Source organism: Scardinius erythrophthalmus, assembly GCF_964197995.2.
Source record: "Scardinius erythrophthalmus genome assembly, chromosome: 12".
Taxonomy (NCBI): domain Eukaryota; kingdom Metazoa; phylum Chordata; class Actinopteri; order Cypriniformes; family Leuciscidae; genus Scardinius; species Scardinius erythrophthalmus.
In genome coordinates, this window is record NC_138232.1 from 2719933 (window position 1) to 2743696 (window position 23764).

Below are 23764 nucleotides of genomic sequence, written 5' to 3' on the forward strand. Positions count from 1 at the left end.
GAGAGAGAGAGAGAGAGAGAGAGAGAGAGAGAGAGAGAGAGAGAGTGAGTGTGTGTGTGAATGTGTGAGTGTGTGTTTCTCTGTGTATGTGTCAAATGTGTGTGTGTGTGTGTGAGTGTACCTGTGAAAACTTTGTAATAATTCAGATTTTTCAGTTGTTTTAGAAAGAAGTCTCTTCTGCTCACCAAGGCTGAATTTATCTGATCAAAAATACAGTAGGCACAATTTATTGTTGCTTGCAAAACTAATTTCAAACATTTAACCAGACAAGTGTGTGCAAACTTTTAATTGGTTGTGTGTGTGTGAGTGAGTGTTCATTAACAGCACTGGGATCTTGAGTGTTGTATTGTGTGACTGCGAAGCCTGGCTCATGGTTCATATGAAACTCCACTGGTCCCCTTGATCTGACATGAAGAGCTTCTGTAATTTTGCAGCAGAAAGCTTTAACCGACCAGCTAACGCGTGGTTGAAGGTAATAGGGCTAATTGTAACGCAGCAGACAGAGATAATTTAACCACATGTAGTCACTTTCCAGCAAACTCGCCCCGTAGATGTGTGAACAACTGATCTAATAAGCTCGCGCGCCGTCTTACCACTCCGGCAAAGAGAATTCAGCAATAATCATAAAAAAAGTAATCACGGACAAGCCCCGGGCATATTCATTTTCACTTACCGCCTTTGTCATTTTCTGCCTCTCTTTCTTCCTGTCTTTCTCTCTCCAGTGGCTTCGCTGATATGCATGGCCTTTAGCGTGCTGTCGAAGCCAAGTCGCATTTGTGTGCATATTATTCACACACTATAGATGCTTCATGTTGGCTAACCCACTGATGAGCCGGCAGAGAGGGACAACACACACATGCACGCACGCACACACACACACACACACACACACACACACACACACACACACACACACACACACACACACACACACACTCTCTCTCTCTCTCTCTCTCTCTCTCTCTGCCTGCTAATCACATTAGCCTGGAATCACTATAGAGGATGTTGATCTTTTGTCTGTGTTTGTTTGCAAAAAAAAATGGTTTATGGACTCTGCATTCTGCTTATGTTTGCTTAAAGGATGCTTTATTTGCTTATAAGGATCATTTTGGTTATATGTTAGACTTTATATTTGGCAATTTGGCTGTTTCTTGAGCCGAAAATCATCATATTGGAAAGATTTCTGAAGGATCATGTGACACTGAAGACTGGAGTAATGATGCTGAAAATTCAGCTTTGATCACAGGAATAAATAATTAGTGAATTTATTCACATAGAAAACACAAAACAGTTGTTTTAAATTATAATAATATTTCACAATATTACTGTTGTTTTCTGTAATTTTAATCAAATAAATGCATCCTTGGTGAACAGAAGAGACTTCTTTCAAAAATCTTTAAAATGTTTACAGTTTTTCTCGATTGTTTACACACATTTTCTGGTACTTGAGACACAATGACCACAACATGTAACTCATTCGCCAACCCCCTGAACCAATCCTGCTAAACTACAAGCACAATTCCTGCTTTACACTCAGATTGCAGTTCTAAAACACACCTTTTTCAAAACACTACACACAATTCTCTGCTTTTGGCACAATTTTCATGCAGAAAATCTCTTGTTTTCACAAGGAACACACTGCCATTCAGATACACACACTGACTCTTCACATGGGCAAACACCCGTCACACAGTTTTACAATTAGCAGTCAGAGCTTTAGCATGAAAGGGCCACAGGTGAGCTCTTCAATGGAGCAATGGATGCCAACATTGGATTTTTTTTTTACTGTAAAGGTGATGATACACAGGGCAACTTTTTGAGCAATGTTGCTGGCCAATGTTGCCGTCAACGGGCAACCAGATGAGACACAGATCCCACGACCAATCTAAATTTTCCAGATAGAAATGTGTTGCCCATTTTCAAAGTGCCCAAGCAACAATCACTCGGCAAGATTGCCCAGCAACATTGCTCAAAAAGTTGCCCTGTGTATCATCACCTTAACTATATACAGTCAATTCTTCTGTTGTTTTGTATGTAGACCACTGTATGTCCAACTTTGTGTTGGTTGGGATGTACACTGTGTACATTGTTTTTGTGGAAAAAAAATACATATATTTGTTACCGTGTATTTGTGTGTTCTGAGTATAAAAACAATATTCTCAAATATTTTACAACACACTTATACAGTCTGTAGTGAGTGTAACACTGAACAAAAAGAGACACAATGACCACATGATGAATGGAGAAGAAGTGTTTTCCATTCATCATAGTGTTTTACACTGAGCACATCAGTGTTCAACTGGTTCTTATAAATGTCTATTCATGTGATGGTTTGTGTGTGTCATTTGAAAACAAAACACCATTTTGAGAAGAAATAACATTGTTTTGAATGTAAAGTTTCATTTTGCAGGAGAATTGAGGGTTTTTGCCCATTGTGTGTGTGTTTTTGGATTTGTGTGTAGAGTTCTGAGAATATGAGGCATGCTTTCAGAAAATGTGTGTAAACAATCGACAAAAACTGTAAAATGATTCCAAACTCGCCAAGACAGATATTTTTCCTCAATATTTCATTTTTAAGCACCTCAGGATATATCAGCCTTTTGAAAATTCTGACTCTTGTTTGTTTTGAGTAAAGCTATCATTGAATAATTAAACCAAATGCATCTCTTCCCTTTCTCGAGTTGTGAGAGCCAAAGTAACACTTTAAATATTTAAGATTCAGCAATGCTTTGCCCACAGTTTCAAAACTCCTCGGATGCATGCACAAATAATATGCTGCTTGTACATGTACTATAGTTTTAGAGGGAATGTTTGAATGATTTACCAAATCTGGTTTCTGACAGTGTCAGATAATAGACACACAAAGCTGGCGGCACCATCATATTCAAAAACAGATTTGCATTTCCAGAAGGAAATAACAGCACTCACAAGGCAGCAGAAGAACAGTGTCAAAGTTCTGGGTAACTTTAGGCTTTAGGTCTATAATTATTATTACCTGTGATTGAAGGAACATGTGTGTGACATGCGGTCTTGTTGTACATTGACAGGCCTCTCGATCTCTGGTGAAAATGCCTCCATGTGACAAAAGTGCTGTATAAATGGATGGTTGTGATTGATGCGCTGGACCACTGATGGAAAGGTTATGTCACTGGGTTTGAACTCCGGCATTCTGACGTCCGAGCTGATTTGAACTGATTTGATTTGACGTTGCTCATCTTCTCCAGAGGAGTCACGGCATCTAATGCACAAAAACACATCGAGGTATTCTAAAGTGCATTAGGAAGGGGATAGTTCAAGTCAATATGTTTACATTGCATGATAGTTTTTGATCCGATTACGTAATTTTGCAATGTATCATGGGAGGAGTAGTTGATTTTCAAAGTTTACAGATATGTTTGGTTCAAATCAAAGCCTGGGTGGTTTGGTTTAGAAATCTTTAATGATGGATTCCTATGGAGAAAATGAATGGGAAAATGAGTCCCCGAACCAAGGCTGCTGTAAACGTGGATGCTTCACTTTTTAATAAAGCACTAGAGACTAGATAAAAGCACACCGTGTGTAAAGGATTCGCTGAGGAAGAAACGCCAGATATTAGGTACTTCATAGCTGCAAGCGCTTTACGCACATTGTCACATTCTGAGAAGGGACGAGAGGAGAAATGGGGCGTTCTGGTCTATTTTAAACAGATTGACTTTAAATATTCAAAATGAAAATGAATCTGCTTTTACTCAGTGTTAAATTGAATAAAATGGGATTAATATCTAATCCCCCTCTGCACGTGTTTAGTGTGCTGCTTAGATTTAGAGATTTCTGCACTGCCTCAATCCATCGGCAGTCTGTGGCTTTTGATGCCAGAAACTTCTGATTTTTGATCTCTGATGAAAGGAAGAATTCACCCCAACATTACAATTCTGTCATTCGTTCATTTAGCGGAATATTCATGGGCAAATACCTTAAAAATATTTAGTTTACGCATGCCATCTTTTGTAGTCTTTTTAAACAGTTGTATCACGCATTTACTCTTACAGAAGCATTTACTGAATAAAATGCTGCCAGTGCAAGTCTGGAGCACAATAGCAATAGTGATGGTTGCAAGAATATGCATAGTTGTCCTATAAAACACCCTGGATAGGGACTTTTTAAGTACGTCTTTGTCAAAGTGCATGAAATATATCCCATGTAAATCCTTGCGGGACTTCCTCGAGGATCACGGTTGCGGGCCATTGACTTTTACAACACAACATTACCCACCTCTTTCTATTTTTTCAGCCGTTAGTCAAATCTAAGCCCGTGTTCTTCATTTTTAGCTGGGCGAATGAAAAGTGAATGAAGTGTTGAGAGGAATAACTTTTCATGTGAAAACACTTTGGCTTTTATGGGAGCACTAAACGATTGATAATGCAGAGTGATTTGGGGGCGTTGGGTGCGTGCGACTCTGACAGGGTTAAATAGAGGAGAAAGTGAGCGCGCGGGGCCGACTGCTTTAGCGCACTAGCACAAATCTCCTTTACGACTGCAGCTCTTAAATAGCTGTCAGTCTCTGGTCTTGCATGAGCTAACCTCTCCTGGCCATCTGCTCCGTCTTCTTCACCCTGGTGTGCGGCTGGCAGACTCAAACACACTTTCTTGACACCATTAAGTGGGTCATTGCTGTTATGCAATGTCTTTTTGAACTCTTTAGCTTTTATGAATATGCGTGTGTGTTCATTTAAGGAATTTTTACTGTAAAAACACTCTGGTCATGCTCAGAAACTTCAACTTTACTAATTATAACTTTACTAATTATTCGCACGATGGCAAGAGCATAAAAGAACACGCCGACTTTTTGGGACTTTAGCTTATTCACCGTATCCTCAGAGTTAGATAAGTCCATACATACACTTCTCATCTCCGTGCGTGCCGTAACTCTGTCTGACGCACCCACCGCTAGCCTAGCTTAGCACAAAGACTGGAGGTGAATGGCTCCAGCTAGCATACTGCTCCCAATAAGTGACAAAAGTGACTCTGAGGGATACAGTGAATAAGCTAAAGTCCCAAAAGTCGGCGTGTTCCTTTAAGATTCAGTCATTGCTCAGTGAGGGATTGACAGTTAGATTGCATTAGGATGTCAAATTAACTTTCATATTTTATTAATGAAGTAAATGTACCGATTTCTGTCATTTTATCTAACAGGAAGGAAGGTTTTAGAGAGATACAAACCAACTAATTCATCAAATCCATTGATGCTTACTGATGTTTGTGCAGTTGATTTCTCACAGAAATTGTCACTTATTGGGAGATGATGTCAGAAATAAACTGGGATTTTACAAAAGTAATGTTTGAAACATTTTGATAAAAGACTGAAATATTCCTGTAACAATATTTTGTTAATGTAAAGTCACTGTAATGCACAGCCTCTTATGACTTACTGCTTAGTTCCTTTATTGAAATACAGTCATTGAAAAAAACATTTTCATGTATATATATATATATATATATATATATATATATATATATATATATATATATATTTTAATTCATTATTAAAACCAACAAACTACAATAATGCATAATAATTAAATCAGCTGTTGCCAATTGGGCGATTAATGTGCTTGACTGAAAATGCCGTTACAAACGAAATTAAGTCTATTTTAAGACTATTACGTTTTGTGTGTGTGTCATTTGTATTTTGCAGCACAATATTACCCTAATTTTACTGCTGACACATTGTTTTTAAATATATATTTTTTAAAATGTGTCAGGTTTTCAATGCAAAAGTTGATGACTAAATTACATGAGTTTAATATTTTTATCCAATATATTAATATATATATATATTTGACTACATGTAAATGCATTCCATAGCAGGGATGACTCAAGTGCATCTATGCATAAATCTTACCATCAGCGAGGGATGAGGAGGCAGAAGCTTCCCACGCAGTCTTCCGTAAGGCAGAGCACATTCAATTCAATTTTACTTTAGAGGTTCACGTCCTTTACGTATGCATTTTTCATTGGCTATTTACTCTGCTTTTGGTATGGCAGAGCGCTCATGCTTCCCTTGGCTCTTCTATGAACAGCTCTTCATCTCAAACCTTCTGGATTGTAGATTTTCAAACGGATGACATCCGATCGAAGATCACCTAGTGTGTTAATCTCACTCCCACCCCGAGATAAGTCTCTTGACCAGAGGTGTCCACTGTGGGAATCATATGGAGAGCTTCCACATCAGCTTATTGTTTGTTCTATATTTTATGATTGTGCCGATCTAGGCTTGTATGTGTGGGGAGACGCTACCCGTGGAGAACAATCCGGCCCGGCCTGCCCTACACAAGCCCTGTTTAATCCACACACACACACACACCTCGTGTCGCTCTGCAAATATGAGCAAGAGGTGGAGGATGCTGCGGGTGAAGGGCACGTCTGCTGAACTCTAGTGCTGTACGTGTGATTACTTCCTAGGGCTGAGCGCTTTCCTTCTCATAGAAACACTCGCTGGAGTCGCTGGTCAAGGAGTGAATCACGCTGGGAAATGTTCAGGTCAGATTTCACCGCAGTGCTTCACGTAAAGTCACTGCCATGCACGGATTCTCATGGCTTATTATTTTATATTTGTTGCACTAGGACATTTTTTGGGATTAGGGTTACTGTAATGTAATACAGTCAGACTCAATGTTGTTGTTTTTTATGAAAACCAGCATACTAACTGAATCAGCTACTGACAATTGACTAATTAATGTGCTTAATTGTTAGGAAAAGAATGTCACAAAAGCAAATGAAGCTTGTTTTTAATACCATTTTTTATTTATGTTTTGAAGCAAGATAAGACCCTGACATTTCTCAACACCCTTTTACTCAATGTTTCATATTTCATTTTACTGTATGTAGAAATTAAAGGGGTAATTAAACACATTTTTGCAGATGAGAGCTATAAATATTCATGACTGTGTAACTGTTTAAGTTTAGCATAATAAAGACATTATTTAAGGCACATGTATACAGTAATTAGTTCATCACTAATTATTAATATAACTTAATAGCATTTCTTTATGAATACAGCTGTATTTCAGATATAGAAATTCTAAATGCTGCATATATTCTCCTGAGAAAAAGAAGAAGAATTTTTTCAAACATTGCTCATTTTTACAAAGATACTAAAGTCTGCAAGAGTCAGAAGTCTCAACATGAACTCAAATATTTCTCATCATATTTTTTAGAGGCCAAATGATCTCTTGTCTAGTTATTTTCCTCAGAGCAAAGAAAGAGCAATCGTTGAGCAAAATAATCTTTCCTCTATGATGAAGGATTGCTACTGCGTCTGTAACCGATAGCAAAGAATAATCTGTTGCTAAAACTCTGCATGTATTTTTATCTTTTTTCTCTCACACATGACATTTGTTAGGCTATTTTAGATTAGTTTTCTTAGCGTTTGCTTTGCTGTACTTTTGAAGCTATTTTAGTAAATTAATAAATGAACGAATAAGTCAATATTAAATAAAGGTTGCACATATTGAATTTCCAGCCCACCCTTGCAGAATGCTATATTGTGTGTGTCCCCACAAAGATGGCAATATCCCAAATCCTGAAATTTGTTTGTCCCCATGGGGAAAACAGCTTATAAATCAGACTAAGTGATGCTTTTTGAAAATGTAAAAATGCAGAAAGTTTAGTGTGATGGGTAGGAGAATACACAGTTTGTACAGTATAACAACCTTATGTCTTTGGAAAGTCCCCATAAAACATGAAAACACAACGTGTGACGTGTGTGCGTGCATGTGTGGGTTATAACTGTGAAGAGCTGGATCAAGGGCTGCAAACATGCACTTTTTCCCCTTCCATCTACTTCGGGAGCAATATTTGCACTTGGTAGAACACACAGAGAGCACAAACACACTACTATTACACTCCCGAGCAGCCTTTTCCTTATCTCAGGCTTGAAACCTTTAATGTTTTGGAAATGAAGCAGACCACACTTACAAAAAAGTGCAGTACCATGGTATTGGATGGTAATGTTATACTTTATACGATGCCATAAAACACGGTTTTGAAACCACCCCTGTTCCCTACCGTCAGAAATATGTCACCAATCAGAGAAGGCAACTGTCTAAGGCCACATTTAAACATAGCCGGGTATTTAGAGAAACGAATATTTCTCCCCCTCCGTTTTAAAAAATAACATCGTGCACACAACATCGTTTTCAAAAAAAGTTGTCGTTTACATCAACCCGCATAAATACAATGGGCGGCAGTGTAGGGAGAAGGATAAAGCCATGCAAGCCAATCAGAATCCTCAAAATCGACAACAACGAATAGCACGAGCGACTTCCTGTTCCTTTCAAAACAACAGACATGGAGCGAGGTTTGTTCGTGTGGACAGACAGCGAAGCAAATGCAAACAGGCCAAAAGCGTTTGCACAAAAGTAAAAATGAGTACCACTTTAACAGCATCCATGATCAAATAGTAGCCAAACAAACTCTAAACATAGGGCGCTCACATGACGTAAGCATTTTCTGGCGCATAATGTGACGTTTGAGAACCTAAAACCCCGTTTCTCCCAGTTGACATGGCAACACATAACCGGCGTTTTCAGAAATCTCCACTTTGGCCGGAGTTTTTAGAAATAATCGTTTTCTGGGATAAAAACGGCGTTTTCGTGTAAATGACAGGCCAAAACGCAGGGAAATATCTGCGTTTTCCCATCGTGTAAACGGGGTCTAAATCTGAGATGGTGAACGGAAATGTGGTTTGTGTAACATCAGCAACACATTATTAGCTGTTTGATATAGTCAAGACAAAGGATAATCATATCAGTTACCGTTATGTGTCGACTTTTATTCAAATTCTGAATGGATTATAGTCTATAAACTTGCAAATACAGCTTATAATCACTAAGTTCTCACAAAGTTCTATTATAATCAATATTCTACACTGCACAAATAATCTCTTATTTAAATAATGCCTACACTTTGACCATGTCTACACTAATACATTTTCGTTTGAAAACGTATATTTTTCTCTCCGTTTTGGCCTTCCGTCCACACTGAGACGCCGCTTTTATTAATGAAAACGAAGCTTTTTTGAAAACGCACTCTGTTTTCACATTGTAGTGTGGATTGTGAAACCGATGGTATTTATTCATGTGAAGCATATTGTACCAATAGATATTCATGTTTATAGGCCTACCAGTATTGTGCTATTCACTTTCACACTGTTGCTAAAAATATTCTACATTGCACACTCTTCATATCACAGTCCTATAAAGATGACAGAATTTTCTCACATTTGCTGTCCTGCGGCAATACATGAGAGCAGTTTCATTTTAGACCAAACATATGGTGACTGCGTGCGACCTGGACCGCATCAGTGAATGGTGAGATATTTTACTAAATAAAATGATCCTGTCAGAAGAAATTGCGCGATAACTTTATTATTTATTTTTCTGAATCATATCAGGGATCTTTTGAGGGGTTTTACGTATGCGCAGTAAGCTGAATTTAGCATTTTCAGGCGTTTTTCAAAAGTTTCTCATCCACACTGAAATGTCTGAAAACGCCTGAAAACGCTAGTGTGGACGGAGAGCGTTTATAAACGAAAACGCCGTGAGAGGATTCGCTAGCATGCAGAACGTGCATGGATTCTGACTAAATTAAACATGTCTGATTGGTCACTGCATTCAAGAGATCAACAAACATGTCTGTGATTGGCTACATTGCTCACCGCTGCAAAAACGTGTGGTAAATAGACATATTGATGTTCTCCAGAGCGCAAAGACAAATATGCACAGGAGTGTTTGCCAAATCCATTTCGTCAATATGATATTATTACAGTATCAACTGAGGGTGCTCTTGTTTTCCTACCTGTATAATTCGCTCTTTCTCTCCTTCTTCAGAATCAGTTTTTGGTTCAAACATATATGGCTGTATAAAACCATAGTGTTTACTACAGTCTGAGTGGATCATGTAATCCGAGCTTCTGTGAGTGAGTGGAGGCGGAGACCAATTTGCATATTCATATATCCACGTATACTAAATGAACCAAGGGTGTAGAGTTACATTCAAGCTATTTTAAAAAATGAAGAAATTATTTTCACAGGAAAAAAGAAAAAAAAAATTAAATATGTCATTATTAAAGGGATACAGTTATTGACTACAGAGGGACTTACTAAAGGTGAAGAACCTTTCTTTTTTAGAGTTCATGTTAAAATCAAATCATGCACACTTTTGTTAATGCATCACGGTTGAGTGCTTTTTTCTTCGGCTGATGGTGGTAAATAGTTTCCAGTAATATAATTGTGTATGTCTCAAACTTCTCAAGTGTGTTTTCCTTTTATGCGTTCCCAGGAGCCACCGCAGGACTCATAAACCAAGATCTAATGACCTGTTAGTGAATCCGAGGCTGTGCATTAATAAGAGACGTTGCTAGAGCTTGCTCATCCTGTTTGAGTGTAAACACAATAAAATAGCATTTGCATTTATATCGTTTTTCACTAGTGGCATTACTAGACTCAGGGAGGGCCGTCGGACAGCTTCATGCTGATTATTACCTGTGGAAAATTAAGATAAGTAAGTAATCCCATGAAAGGAAATGGCTTCTGCATCTCAACTCCCAGTTAACAAGAGAAATGCTATCTTACAGTCAGGTTTTTTAATGCAATGCAAACAGTTTTCAAAGTTATCCTAGAGCAGAGTAGGCGTCCGTGATCTTTTGAAGATCGCTATGAAAGCTTTTTTTTTTCTTTTTTTTTTTTTCTGAAAATGGTTGGCAGGAGTTTGTTGTTCTGAATGGCGATACGCAAAGACTTTTTTCTTGATATACCAGCAAATCTTCCTCGCGGTAGCTTTGCCTCCGCAGCTCCATTAGGCAAAATAGAGTGCTATAAACAAAACTGAACTTGAAAGAGTGGCCGTACACAGAAAACGGCAAATGTATAAGAATACCCTGCGAGTTTTATCCGAGTGTTTGATGTTTGCTTCTGTTCACGCCACGGCTCTGGCCACGAAACGGATGGAAGGTTAGAGAAAGCGAAAAGCTATCAGACTGATACCGATCAGGGTGTTTGGCTTCAGTGAAAGTGGTTAGCTTTAATGATAAAACATTGTCCTTTTCTGTAAGCCCTCATGGGAGGTGGCTTTTGTGACTGAAGACAAACGAGATTTTGACACTTCCTGTTAATTAACCTAATTAGCATAGGCCTATTATGTGTCCGGACAGTATCGTGACAGGCCTCCGTGAGAGACTGCAACCATGACCTTTAGTGGACACCACCAGCTGTCACCAATTATCTGCAGACCGATCGGCCTGAATAAAAGCGCTGGAGTTGTCCTTGAGCGCCGTTTCTTCACTACATATGCAGTCACCGAGCACTGAAAAGTCTCTTAAAGGAATAATTAGAATAAAAATCTATATTCTGTCATCATTTACTCATCTTGATGTTTCAGACCTGTTTGCTGAAAATAATGTTACAGTATATAAAGCGTCATGACATGAGAAATCACATTTGCCTTGATCTTTTGACATATAAGAGGTCTTTGTACCAATAAAACATCCTGCAAGTTTCAGAGCTTTAACATCCTCATTATAAACAAATCATTCATTTAACGCAGTGTCTATTTACACTAACTCTGCCCACTGACGTCTGGTTGGGCCAGACAAAATTGCGTAAGACGCTAGATGGTCAACAGTAGCAATACTGTAGCTGTAAGGTGTGTGACAGAAAGTTTTGGCGCAGTTCGGAAATAAAAATGAAGAAAATTTTCGAAAAGTGGAAAAAAAGTGTGTTTAACAATAAAGTGTTTATCGTTTAGGGGTTAGTGTTGGGAAGGCTTTCCTGTTATTGTCCCAATAACCATAGACAGTAAAAGAAATGGACACAGCGACCCCATTGGAACTCAGTTGAGACAAGTGAGGCCCGTTTTCAGCGATTTCTTAGCACTTCCTTTCCTGACGCGCAGACTCAAACCGAGCAAAGCGTTACACGGACCACGTGAGCAACCCGTCTGTCTTCTAGTAGCTGTGCCAAGAGAAATCTGAATCATTCCCTTCCGAATCTTGCAGAGACGGAGAGTGTGATTAGGAGCTGTCCATGAGCTTGGAGCAGGAGCAACTTTTGCTAGGTATTACGATTAATTATATTGTCATTTTGCCTCCACGTCCCCCGATTGCCCGCGAGCTTCTCCTCCCGTCCATACGGTAATCTCTCTAATGTGCGACAGAGAGTCGCGTGGTTATGACGCAATCGTTAGCCTACTTTTACAAAAACTGCTTCTACGGGGCCATAACATAAGCTACAAGGTAATGGAGCCTTTTATACATTGTCGTGTTTCTTTAGAAATTAAAAATGGACAAATGGAGTCTTCAAACGCCTCAGATGTAAAGTTATTCGCTGTCAAAGTGACGCCAAAATGAATGGAAGTCAATGGGATTGCTAACGCAAGTGAAGTTCCGCTCAAGATGGCGGCACCCGGCCGACTTCAACTTCCGGTCGACTTCCTTCCCGCTTGCCAATAACGCAGCATCCATTTAATCATTTTAATAAATATAATCATTTACACTTTAAGGGTCTCATTCATGAAACATTCGTAAATATACGAGTAAATATGTGAGTGATTTGCGCGTAAAGAGACCTTCCCGAAAACTCTTCTCCTGATTCACAAATACTTTGTAAACGTCAGATGTGATAGTGAAATGTGTGTGTGTGTTAATGAATTCCAATCAGTCGTAAATGGGACGCGCTTGCACGCTCATTCTCAATTACCATAAATCCCGCCCATTAAATCTGACTGACAACTATATATGGGCATCATATTATGACACCAAACGAAGGATTTCAACATGTCTTCTCAAAAGCGAATGAAAAAGAGAAATTTCTCAGATGCAGAAATTGAAGTTTTATTATCAGAAGTTCATTCAAAACGCCACATTTTATTTTCAAGCGTACATAGTAGCGTATCAGGTCCTTAAAAAAGGAAGCTTGGCAGCATATTACAGATGCAGTTAATGGAGTTTCATCTTTTAATCGAACAGTCCCAGAAGTGAAAAGAAAATGGTTCGACATGAAGCTTGACTGCAACACTTGGGACTTGTGGACTTGTGTTCTGTTTGCAGATGCTATTACTGGCTCTCATAATAAAAGTAAAAAGAAAAACCTTATGTAATTACTAATATTTTTTTTCATAATGCTGTGTAAATATGTACCCGATTAAGGTGAATTAAAATGCAGCCTTATTAATGACATCGACGAATAGTTATACATCATCGCACCACTGGCGTTCAGTCACTTGAAAGCTGCCATTTGAGTGTCGCGTCAAAAGCCATTATAATGACTGACGCTGTCTACACTGGACGGGCATTCACTTTCTGACGAACTGGACCATTTTAAATTGAAGTCATTATTCACTGATGATGCTCCATGAAACTCTGACATCTTATTTCCGTCCACATTCAGATTTTTTCAGGGAATACCAGCAGATTTCAGTCTGTTCCTTGCACACAGGTATCACATCCCTTCAGAAGACTTTTTTGTCCCTTTTGTAGCTCGACAGACATGGTCACTATAAGCGATTGTTGTATATAAAAGAGCTTTGTAGCTTCCTGCGAAATTCTCCTTTTGTGTTCCACCGAAACGAGAGAATCGTACAGGTTTGGAATGACATGAGGCTGAACACTCCTCCTTTAAACTCTGTGTGCCTTATCTTCTCCCCGTCTTCGTTTTCCAGGCTTTTCGTGCGAGAAGATTGCATTTCCCCCTCAGGAATAAGGTCCATTAAGTTTTATAGGCTGCAGGCTTTGCTTTAGTTAAAACGTGTGACTAAATGTAAATATGTGCTTTGTATCGGGAGCCAGGAGGCTGTTGAGATGCGCACAATTGGCTCAGGAAATGCATTGAATAAATTGACTTAAAGAACAGCTAAATGCTCTGGAAACGCTTACAACTTGATGGAAATGAGGTCTATGAAAATATTGTTTTACTTGATGAAACAACAATCTAACGTAAAACAATTGATGTGTTGAATACAGGGACGTCAGTGATGAAGGTTATGGCCTCGGACGCGGATGACCCGACCTATGGAAGCAGCGCTCGGATCGTTTACAGCGTCCTGGACGGAGAGAGATTCTTTACTGTTGACCGACAAACCGGTAAGCACATCAATTTGTTCTCTACATAATCATTTCTAATGAATAGGAGCATTTGCATGTTATCTACAAATTGGATACTACTTTTAATTGGCGCATTTGCATGCAAACATCACAGTGTCAAGTTTTGCACGATGACTTCCTCTCACTTTCAGAAACTGTAAAATACAACTTTTCAGTTGTTGACTATTCATTTTTTGTCATTCTAGTGAATTGGCCACAGATTTTAAGCCATCAGACATCAGACATCAGACAGACAGTCATTCTAGTAGAAATAGTTTTCTGGTGCCTGTTTCTTTTTTTTTTAGACTGCACTATCATTTTGTGTAGGTTATTTTCCAAGGTGTTTGTAAGTGCACTCAGCACTGAGGTTTGCCAAAAAAAAAGAGTTCCTAGAAATGTAGCAAATTGTCTGTTGGTTGAAATTTTGTTCTTAGTAGAAATGTAGAGTGCAACAGGGTTCAGGAAGAAGAAAAACACATATATAATTCGATTTTTAGCATTAATGTATGAGTGATAGCATCAATTAATACATTATTTATTTTTATTTTTTTTATGAAATAGCTAGAATCCTCAAGTTAGATCTAACTCTTTATTGAAGCTGTTTTATTTTATTCCTTATGGAGAAAGTAAAGAGAAAAATATATCATATACTACTGTTCAAAAGTTTGGGGTCTCTTATGCTTACAAAGGCACTAAAATACAATTATTTCTATTGTATTGTTGTAAAAATGTATTTTATTCCTGTAACCAAGCTGAATTTTCAGCATCATTACTCCAGTCTTCAGAGTCACATGATCCTTCAGAAATCATTCTAATATGATGATTTGATGCTCAAGAAACATTTATGATTATTATCATTGTTGAAAACGGTTATGTAATATTTGCAATCTAAATCTTCCCTTTTTTAACATTATAAATGTCTTTACTAACACTTCCTTTCTAAATGACCCGAAACTTTTGAAAAGCTGTGCCTTTTTATGGCCCGATACAAACTATAACCGATAAAGTTAGTTTTAAAATAACGGTTTTCTATTTGAATATATTTTAATTTATTTGAATCTTTACTGCCCTTTTGATCCGTTTAATGGATCCTTGCTGAATAATTAATAATTATAAATAACTTTAAAAAAAAATCATATTGACCCCATGCAAGCCTTTGAAGGCCATCGTGTTTTACACCTTTTCATTTATTATAAATGAGTGTGTTTTTGAATGCTGTGAAAAATATTTTCAGTTTCCTCGCATGAAATAATTATGTAGCATCAGAGTGTTTTCCTGCTGGCGTGAGGTTTTAGTGGAGCTATATGCAGTGCGGTGTGAGTAAACATGAACTGGCCGTCATCACTGGAATCTCCCGGGAATATCTCAGCGTGTGTTGCCTGCGTTCATCCCCGGGGAACTAGCACTAAACTTTTAATGATTTCTTTTTCGGGCCGGCGGGCACGAGACCTTAGAGCACCGGATGATAAATGGCTTGGCTTGTGCCACGTTAACCGCTGGACTTTTTGCACGCTCCTTCCTTCTGATCTGAGGACAGTTAGATGAGCTGGAAGAAGACGGCCTGCGTGTTTTGACCTCGTTTCTTTCTCTGAACTTCCAGAAAACCTGCGTTATAATCCCTGGACGGGGCATTTAGTCTTTGACACGGGATATATAAAAAGGCTATTTGAGGAGTTTGATATTAATATCAATTTATTAGATCCGGTGTTTTTGAACTACGGGTTCTCATCTCATGTTCTCCAAATGTTCGAGCCGTTTGATGATATTCTCATTTGCTTCTGCAATTTTCTCAAATGAGAGGAGCTTTTCAACCTCTTGCTGCCCTGAAATTACCAGAATATGGAAAAGATCCCTACACTGAGGATTTACTTTGAGCAATTTTCTCTCAGAAATTGCTAGTAAATTGCACAAATAATTACAAAGAAATGGCGAGTCACACATTAAATAAATGTGAAATTTTGAAGTGGAAAGACTGAAATAGTATTTCGATAATCTTTGCTTCATTTACAAGTTTGAAACTCCAGAGGAAGATTTTAATGCTCTTTCAAAGCTCCAATAATATTTTTTTACATGTCTTTCCAGAAAAATACACATGATTGAGACCATCGTTGAGAGAAACTAAGAATATAGAGCTATGAAATTAATCTGGACAGCAGCTCAGATCAATTTGATCATGGAAGAATTTGATGAGGAATGTGCCAGATCTCTGACTTGGATTGCAGACTTCATTCTGAGCGTTGTTGGCATGAAGAGAAACAATGTGGTCTTTTTACCAGGAAAAACATCTGAGAAGCAGAAGACTTAAGCAAAATTCTCCCTTTGCTTTCATTGAAACAGTTGAGATATTAAGGTGATCTCATTTGTGTTCATCCTGCCCGATGCCTGACCCTAATCTAGCCAGAACTCCATGTTTCCTTCAAAAGTCTTTCAGGTGGAGTGCTTTGCATTGGCACAGCTTCAGACTGCACTTGTAATGGATCTGACCTCAGGTCAGCAGCTTTATGTGGTTGAAGAGAGAAAGAGAGAGAGAATTGTGCTCTGGACTCTTAAAAGCAGCACACGTATCTTTAGCAGCGAGCTCTTTGCACAGATGTACTCTTCCACACAAACATTGCCGACGGCTAGCGGTTCCTCACTGGGAATGCAGAGTTCCTCAGCGGTGTTACGAGAGAGAGAGAGAGAGAGAGAGAGAGAGAGAGAGAGAGAGAGAGAGAGAGAGAGAGAGAGAGAGAGAGAGAGAGAGAGAGAGAGAGAGAGAGAGAGAGAGAGAGAGAGAGAGAGAGAGAGAGAGAGAGAGAGAGAGAGAGAGAGAGAGAGAGAGAGAGAGAGAGAGAGAGAGCAGAAGAAATGCAGATAGAAACAAAGCAAAGAAACTGACACAGAGAGCCAGACGTGCATTTGTTTGTTGCACAAACCCACAAGGAGTGCCATGGTTTATTTGTTTTTTTCCGTTGTTGACTACAGAAACACAGCACCTTTTTATTATCTTATGTTCAGAATGTTTCAGAATAGTGTTGTTTGGAGCATGAAAACATGTCTGGGTCATTTTTCACCCCACAGTATTTTTTTAGCCATTAAGATTTTTTTCCATTGTGACATATTCTAGAAAATTCAAGCAAACTTCCTCTCAAATGCACAGTTTTACTTTTTAGATGGTAATATTTATTTTACTTTCTTCAATTTATAAATATATATATATATATATATATATATATATATATAATATACATGTATACACTACCGTTCAAAAGTTTGGGGTCAGTAAGATTTTTTATGTTTTTAAAAGAAGTCTCTTCTGTTCACCAAGGCTGCATTCATTTGATAAAAAATACAAACAAAAACAGTAATATTGTGAAATAGGGCTGAACGATATTCTGTTTTAACATCGACATCGCGATGTGCGAATGAGCGATAGTCACATCGCCGGAACATGCGATGTGAAGGGTAACTTTACGTTAGTAGCAGGTAGCACCCATAGTGTAAGAGAACGGTAGCACACAGTAAACACAAGTTTGTTGTATGGCTTTTTGCTGGGGTGACATACGCGTTCCGCGTGCCTGCACAGTGATTGGTTCGCTGTGCCGCAGCTCACCGCTCACAGCCAACATTCACTGGCAATCCTATAGCTAAAAATGCGCGACGAAGAGGATCCGCCGCAAAAAAAGTCAAAATCAGCTATTTGGGACTAGCCTATTTCGTCTACAAAAAGGAGGATGTTGACCAAAAAGAGGTAGGCTACTTTGCTGGAGTGTTATTAAATTGTGGATGGTTGTCTTTAAAAAAAAAGTCGTTTCGTGTTTGCATTTATGAGGAAAAAAACAATGTTACGTGACATTACGGACTCGTCACGCGGCCGTTATGAAAGCGGCACTAAAAGACTGCTTTAAAACTTTCACAGAGACCTCAAACAGAAGCACAAAGCCTTTCTTTAAAACGAATTTCGTTTTGTATTAATTGTATCTTAATTTTAATCAGTATTTCATTATCCAATTTCCTGGATTTAATAAATAGCCTAAAAATTAAATAAAGCAGCCAGCGCCTGAACTGGAGATTAAGCTATCATCCATGAACCGAAACTCAGCATAAAAGGTAGCCTACTCGCCTCACACACCGAAAAATAACAATAATAATAATACAAAAATAGAAATATAACTATTATCTACAGAAGAACCATTAAAAAAAATAAAATAATAATCTGTATGAAAAGTGCATTTCTCCCGATCACTGCTGCGAAGATCGCGAGTCAGGCTATTGTCAACTTCATCTTTACAGAAAACACTTGTTTATTAATAAACAATTAAAATGTTTCATTATAATATTTTACATACTATTAATCATTACTTTTGCTGGGTCCAGGTGCCGTTTACATGAACGCGTCACTGAATCAGCACAGAAAACATAATTTTTCGGGTCCTAGAACCTGAAGAACGTTAGGTCCTGTATAGAACGTTCACCGAATTCTGAGAGAAATATGTTTCTGGAATAAAATATTAAGTGGCCTTTTTGTCACTTGTAAAGAAGCTTGCTTATTAGTGAAATTAATAATAACATGGAATGGTAATTATTGACTTTAGCCTGGATTGATGGCTCGCAATATCGCGATATATATCGTTGGGAAATAAATATCGCAATGTAATTTTTTTTCCAATATCGTGCAGCCCTATTGTGAAATATTATTCCAATTTAAAACAGCTGTTATCTATGTGAATATACAGAAAAGTGTCATTTATTCCTGTGATCAAAGCTGAATTTTCAGCATCATTACTCCAGTCTTCAGTGTCACATGATCCTTCAGAAATCATTCTAATATTGCTTTGCCCATTTCTCATATCATTAATCTGAGTTTAACAGCAGGTGTTTTCCCCTCACAATGGAAAAAAGCAAAAATTTTACCTTTAATAAAAAATAACAAAGAACAGTTTTCAGGTCAGAATAGCAGACCAATAAGTTTATTACCGGCAGTAAGCAAAGTGATGGAAAAAGTTGTGTATGATCAAATACAAGAGTATTTGGAAGTAAATGGGTTAAACACAATGTATCAGCATGCTTATAAAATGGGTCATTCCACAACAACAGCACTCACTCAGTTAACTGACTATTGGCTACAGGAAATTGATAATAAGAATTTAGTGGGCACAGTATTTTTAGATCTAAGTGCAGCCTTTGATGTTCTAGACCATAATATTTTATTAAAAAAGTTAGTTTGTTATGGATTTGAACCAACTGCTGTTAGATGGATTGAAAGTTATCTTAGAAACCGTAAGTATACAGTTTACTTTAATGGTAGCTACTCTGAGGTGGAAGAAATGAGTTGTGGGGTGCCCCAGGGCAGTTGTTTAGGACCCCTTTTATTTTCCGTTTTCACAAATGATTTTCCACTTGTAATTAAACATGCAACCATGGCAATGTATGCAGATGACACAACATTGTGTCAATCAGCAAGAGATATAGATCAACTGAATATTATGTTAAATATGGAGTTAGACTTGGTCATACAATGGATTACTGACAATAAATTACTTATTAATGCAGGTAAAACAAAATGTATGATACTTGGGTCAAAATATTTTCTTAAGCCATCATTAACATTGCACTTAGATATAGGAGGAAATGTGATTCAGCAGGTAGAAGAAATTCATCTATTGGGTGTAATTGTGGATAGCTCATTGTCTTGGAATAGCCAGATAAATAAAATATTGCAAAGAATGGGCCGTAGTATGGGAATAATCAGATACTGTAAGAAATTTATTCCCGAATGGCTGACCAAACGATTAGCCCAATCTTTAGTATTAGTTCATTTAGACTATGCGTCAGTTGTTTGGTCAAATACCAATGAAAATAATTTATACAAATTGCAAGTCGCACAGAATAAAGTGGCACGTATTGTTTTGGGTTGTCCATATACAACTAATATAATCACAATGCATAATAATTTGGCATGGTTAACTGTAAAATATAGATTGAAATATTGTCTTTTATCATTTATTCATAATATCATTGAAACAAAAACTCCTGAAATAATTTACAGAAAATTAACATTTTTTGCTGATCAACATAATTACTGCACAAGACAAACAACTGGAATGCGATGTGTTCTGCCTCAAGTCAGAACTAATCAGTTTCAGAGAACAGTTTTTTATCGGGCCATGGTTGCATGGAATGGATTACCAGGATTTTTGATATTGGAAAATAACAGAAATTGTTTTAAAAAGAAATTAAAATTGTTTCTGTTCACACAAGAGGCATGATGCTGGAAGAGTATGGTAATATGGAAAGATGTTTTTGTTTGTGTTGGAGAGCTATTTATGGATTATATGTTCAAATGTATAGCATTTTTTGTTTGTTTGTTTGTTTACTTATTTAATTGCATTGGGCTATTGTAGATGATGTCCAGTTTGTGATGGGTGTGAGTGGGTGAGTGTGCGTGTGAATTATGTATAAAATTATGAATTATGTAAATTTGTGATGTAATGAAGAGGAGACCCCAGGAAGAATAGCAACTGAGATTTCAGGCGCTAATGGGGATCTTAATAAATGAAAAAAAAAAAAAAATAATAAATAAATAAAATAAATCAATACTTTTATTCATCAAGGATGAGTTAAACTGATCAAAAGTTACAGTAAATACATTTATAATGTTAGAAAATATTCTATTTTAAATAAATGCTGTTCTTTTGAATTTTCTATTCATCAAAGAATTTTGAAAAAAAAATTGTACACAACTGTTTTCAACATTGATAATAATAATGAATGTTTCTTGAGCAGCAAATCATCATATTAGAATGATTTCTAATAACTCTAAGGACAGGGTTTTTTATTTATTAATAAATCTAATAATAAATTACAGTTTAAAATATATTAAAATAGAAAAGTAATTTTAAATTGCCATAATATTTCACAATATTACTGTTTTAATTATTGTTTTTTTTATCAAATGAATGCAGCCTTGGTGAGCAGAAGATACTTCTTTTAAAAACATTAAAATATCTTACTGACCCCAAACTTTTGAACGGTAGTGTATATGTATGTATATACATTTATTTATATATGTATGTATTTTTTAGGACCAATATCTCAAAAGGTAAAAAGGATTTTTTTTTTTATTTTTTTTTACATTTTTTGTGTTTTTTTTTGCAGATTATTTTTTTGTGAGATTATTTTCATCACATCATATATCATCATATTTATATATATTCAATTAAAAATAAACTAAAATATAAAAATATATATTAAATTATATTATATTACATTATATTAAAATGTTAGTTTATGTTTTTGTATTTTCGTTATGAACTTTTGTATAATTATATATATATATATATTCCGTTTTTTATATTTGAGATATTGATCCTATTTTTTGCATTGTTTTTTAATGCATAATATTTAATAATATAATATGAAATTAATTAAAATGTATGTTTGTTATGCACTTTAAAAAAAAATGTTAAAACTATTCCTGTTTTTACTTTTGAGATATTGGTCCTGCATTGTTTTTCTAATGCATAATATACAATAATATAATATGAAGATTATATTATATTATATTATATTATATTAATTATATTATATTATATTATATTATATTATATTATATTATATTATATTATATTATATTATATTATATTATATTATATTATATTATATTATATTATATTATATTATATTATATTATATTATATTATATTATTTTTTAGTATATTATATTATTATATTATATTATATTATATTATATTATATTATATTATATTATATTATATTATATTATATTATATTATATTATATTATATTATATTATATTATATTATATTATATTATATTATATTATATTATATTATATTATATTATATTATATTATATTTTATTATATTATATTATATTATAGGACATCCAAAACCAGGATGTTTTAAAAGCCATATGTCATTCAAAGTCTGTAAAGCACTTTTCTCCTGCCGTAGGAACACTGGTCCTGGAATCAAGATATTTTGGGAGTGAAATAAAGACAATGTCACTGTGTTACTCTGAAGGACTGCAATTATCCTTTGTTGCCATGGCATTGGTTCGACTCAGGCATGGAAATTATGAGAATGGTAAAGGACACACGCCAGCCTGACACTCCTGCTGCGTTGGTCCGTTTCACATCGAAGAAAAATCAAAACTCGCCTTTTTTCCCCCCAAGAATGGTGGCAAAAGATAAGCACGACCTGTTGCGTATAACCTTTCCTCGCTCTCTCTTCTGTCCTGATGTCACAGGAGCTCCACTGGATGCAGAGAATTTGACACGAAATATGACAAGCCACTAAAAATCACTGTCACTCAAACCGCAGGATACGGTTTACAGTAAAGATGAGTGAAAGATTTCATCAGCCAGGATCTTACATCTACATTAAAGACCCGCTGAAATCCCCATCAAAGCTTTGTGATGATTAATCTAAGAGTAGCTTGTTCTATCTGCACTAATCTATAATTATTTCTACTCAGAACCACCGGTTAGAAATGCAGTCCGACGAACATTACGTAATGTTTTTTTATTTATTTATTTTTTATGTTGGTTGGTTAGCCTATTATAAAAAAAATAAAAAATAATAATAATAAAAATAATAATAATTATAATTCTAATCTGTGTGAACACTTCATATTGTCAGACAGATTCCTATCTCATATAGCTAAAAATATTTTAGTATTATTTGCTATCATTTATTTGTATTGGCTTTTTATATTTTCAGTTTTCTTTTTAATTTTAGCTTAATTATTATTATTATTATTATTTTTAAATATCTCTATTTAGCTTTATTTTTATTACAGGTTGAGTAATTTTAGTACTTCAGTTTAAGATTATATAATTTGAGTTAGTTGTTATTGCAACTTTTCTAATTTGCCTTATTTTAGTGTTATTTATATAGCCTTCTATTATAGCATTTATTAGTATTTTAAATCTTCAGTTTTCATTTTAATTTGAATTTCAGCTTCAGTAATTTTACCAAATTTGAATATTTTTGTAAATATTTCTGTTTACACTCAAGATTTACACATTTCAATTAATAGTAAAATTGCATCAAATTGAATTGAATAATCATTGAACAATTGAAAAAAAAATAGAGCTTAATAAAACATTTTGTATAATCTTAAACTTAAATTTAAATATTTATTTTTATTGTTTTATGAATACGAATCACATAAATATATGTAAGGATTATTAAATTCAGTTTGATGGAAATTTACTATTAAATGAAATGCATAAATCTTGAAAAAAGACTTTTTTTTTAGTGTAGCTTTATTTGTTTATTTGTGTTTATGTTTAGGTTATTGTAGTACTTATTTTACTGAAGTTAGTTGCCAATACATTTATATTTTATTTTATTTCAGCTTTATTTCAATTTCAACAGTTTTAGTTAAAAATGCAGGTGGTTTATGAAGATTTGCGGATAAAGTTGCACTTTGATGCACTTGTTTATTAAACAATGTCAAGATTTTGTGTTGTAAGTGATTTCTGAGAAACGCTGTCGATATTTAAAATCACCAAACAACTGAATCTTCAGTTTAAAGAACATTTTATTTAAACTGAAGATAATGCTGAAAGCAAAAGAAGAGGAACTAGTGGCTTTAAGCACGTAACGTTGCTCGTGTGACCTTTTCAACACCCATTTACTC

General features: G+C 35.8%; 1 protein-coding gene across 1 annotated transcript in view; it reads left to right on the plus strand.

The window, feature by feature from the left end:
- Positions 1-23764, plus strand: part of cdh22 (cadherin 22) — a gene marked incomplete at both ends in the record, with an annotated part of 104857 nt that overhangs the window by 22781 nt on the left and 58312 nt on the right. The window contains one exon of the mRNA XM_081380629.1: positions 13997-14116. Within this exon, the coding sequence (XP_081236755.1) occupies positions 13997-14116 (120 nt within the window). The remainder of the gene's footprint in view (positions 1-13996; positions 14117-23764) is intronic.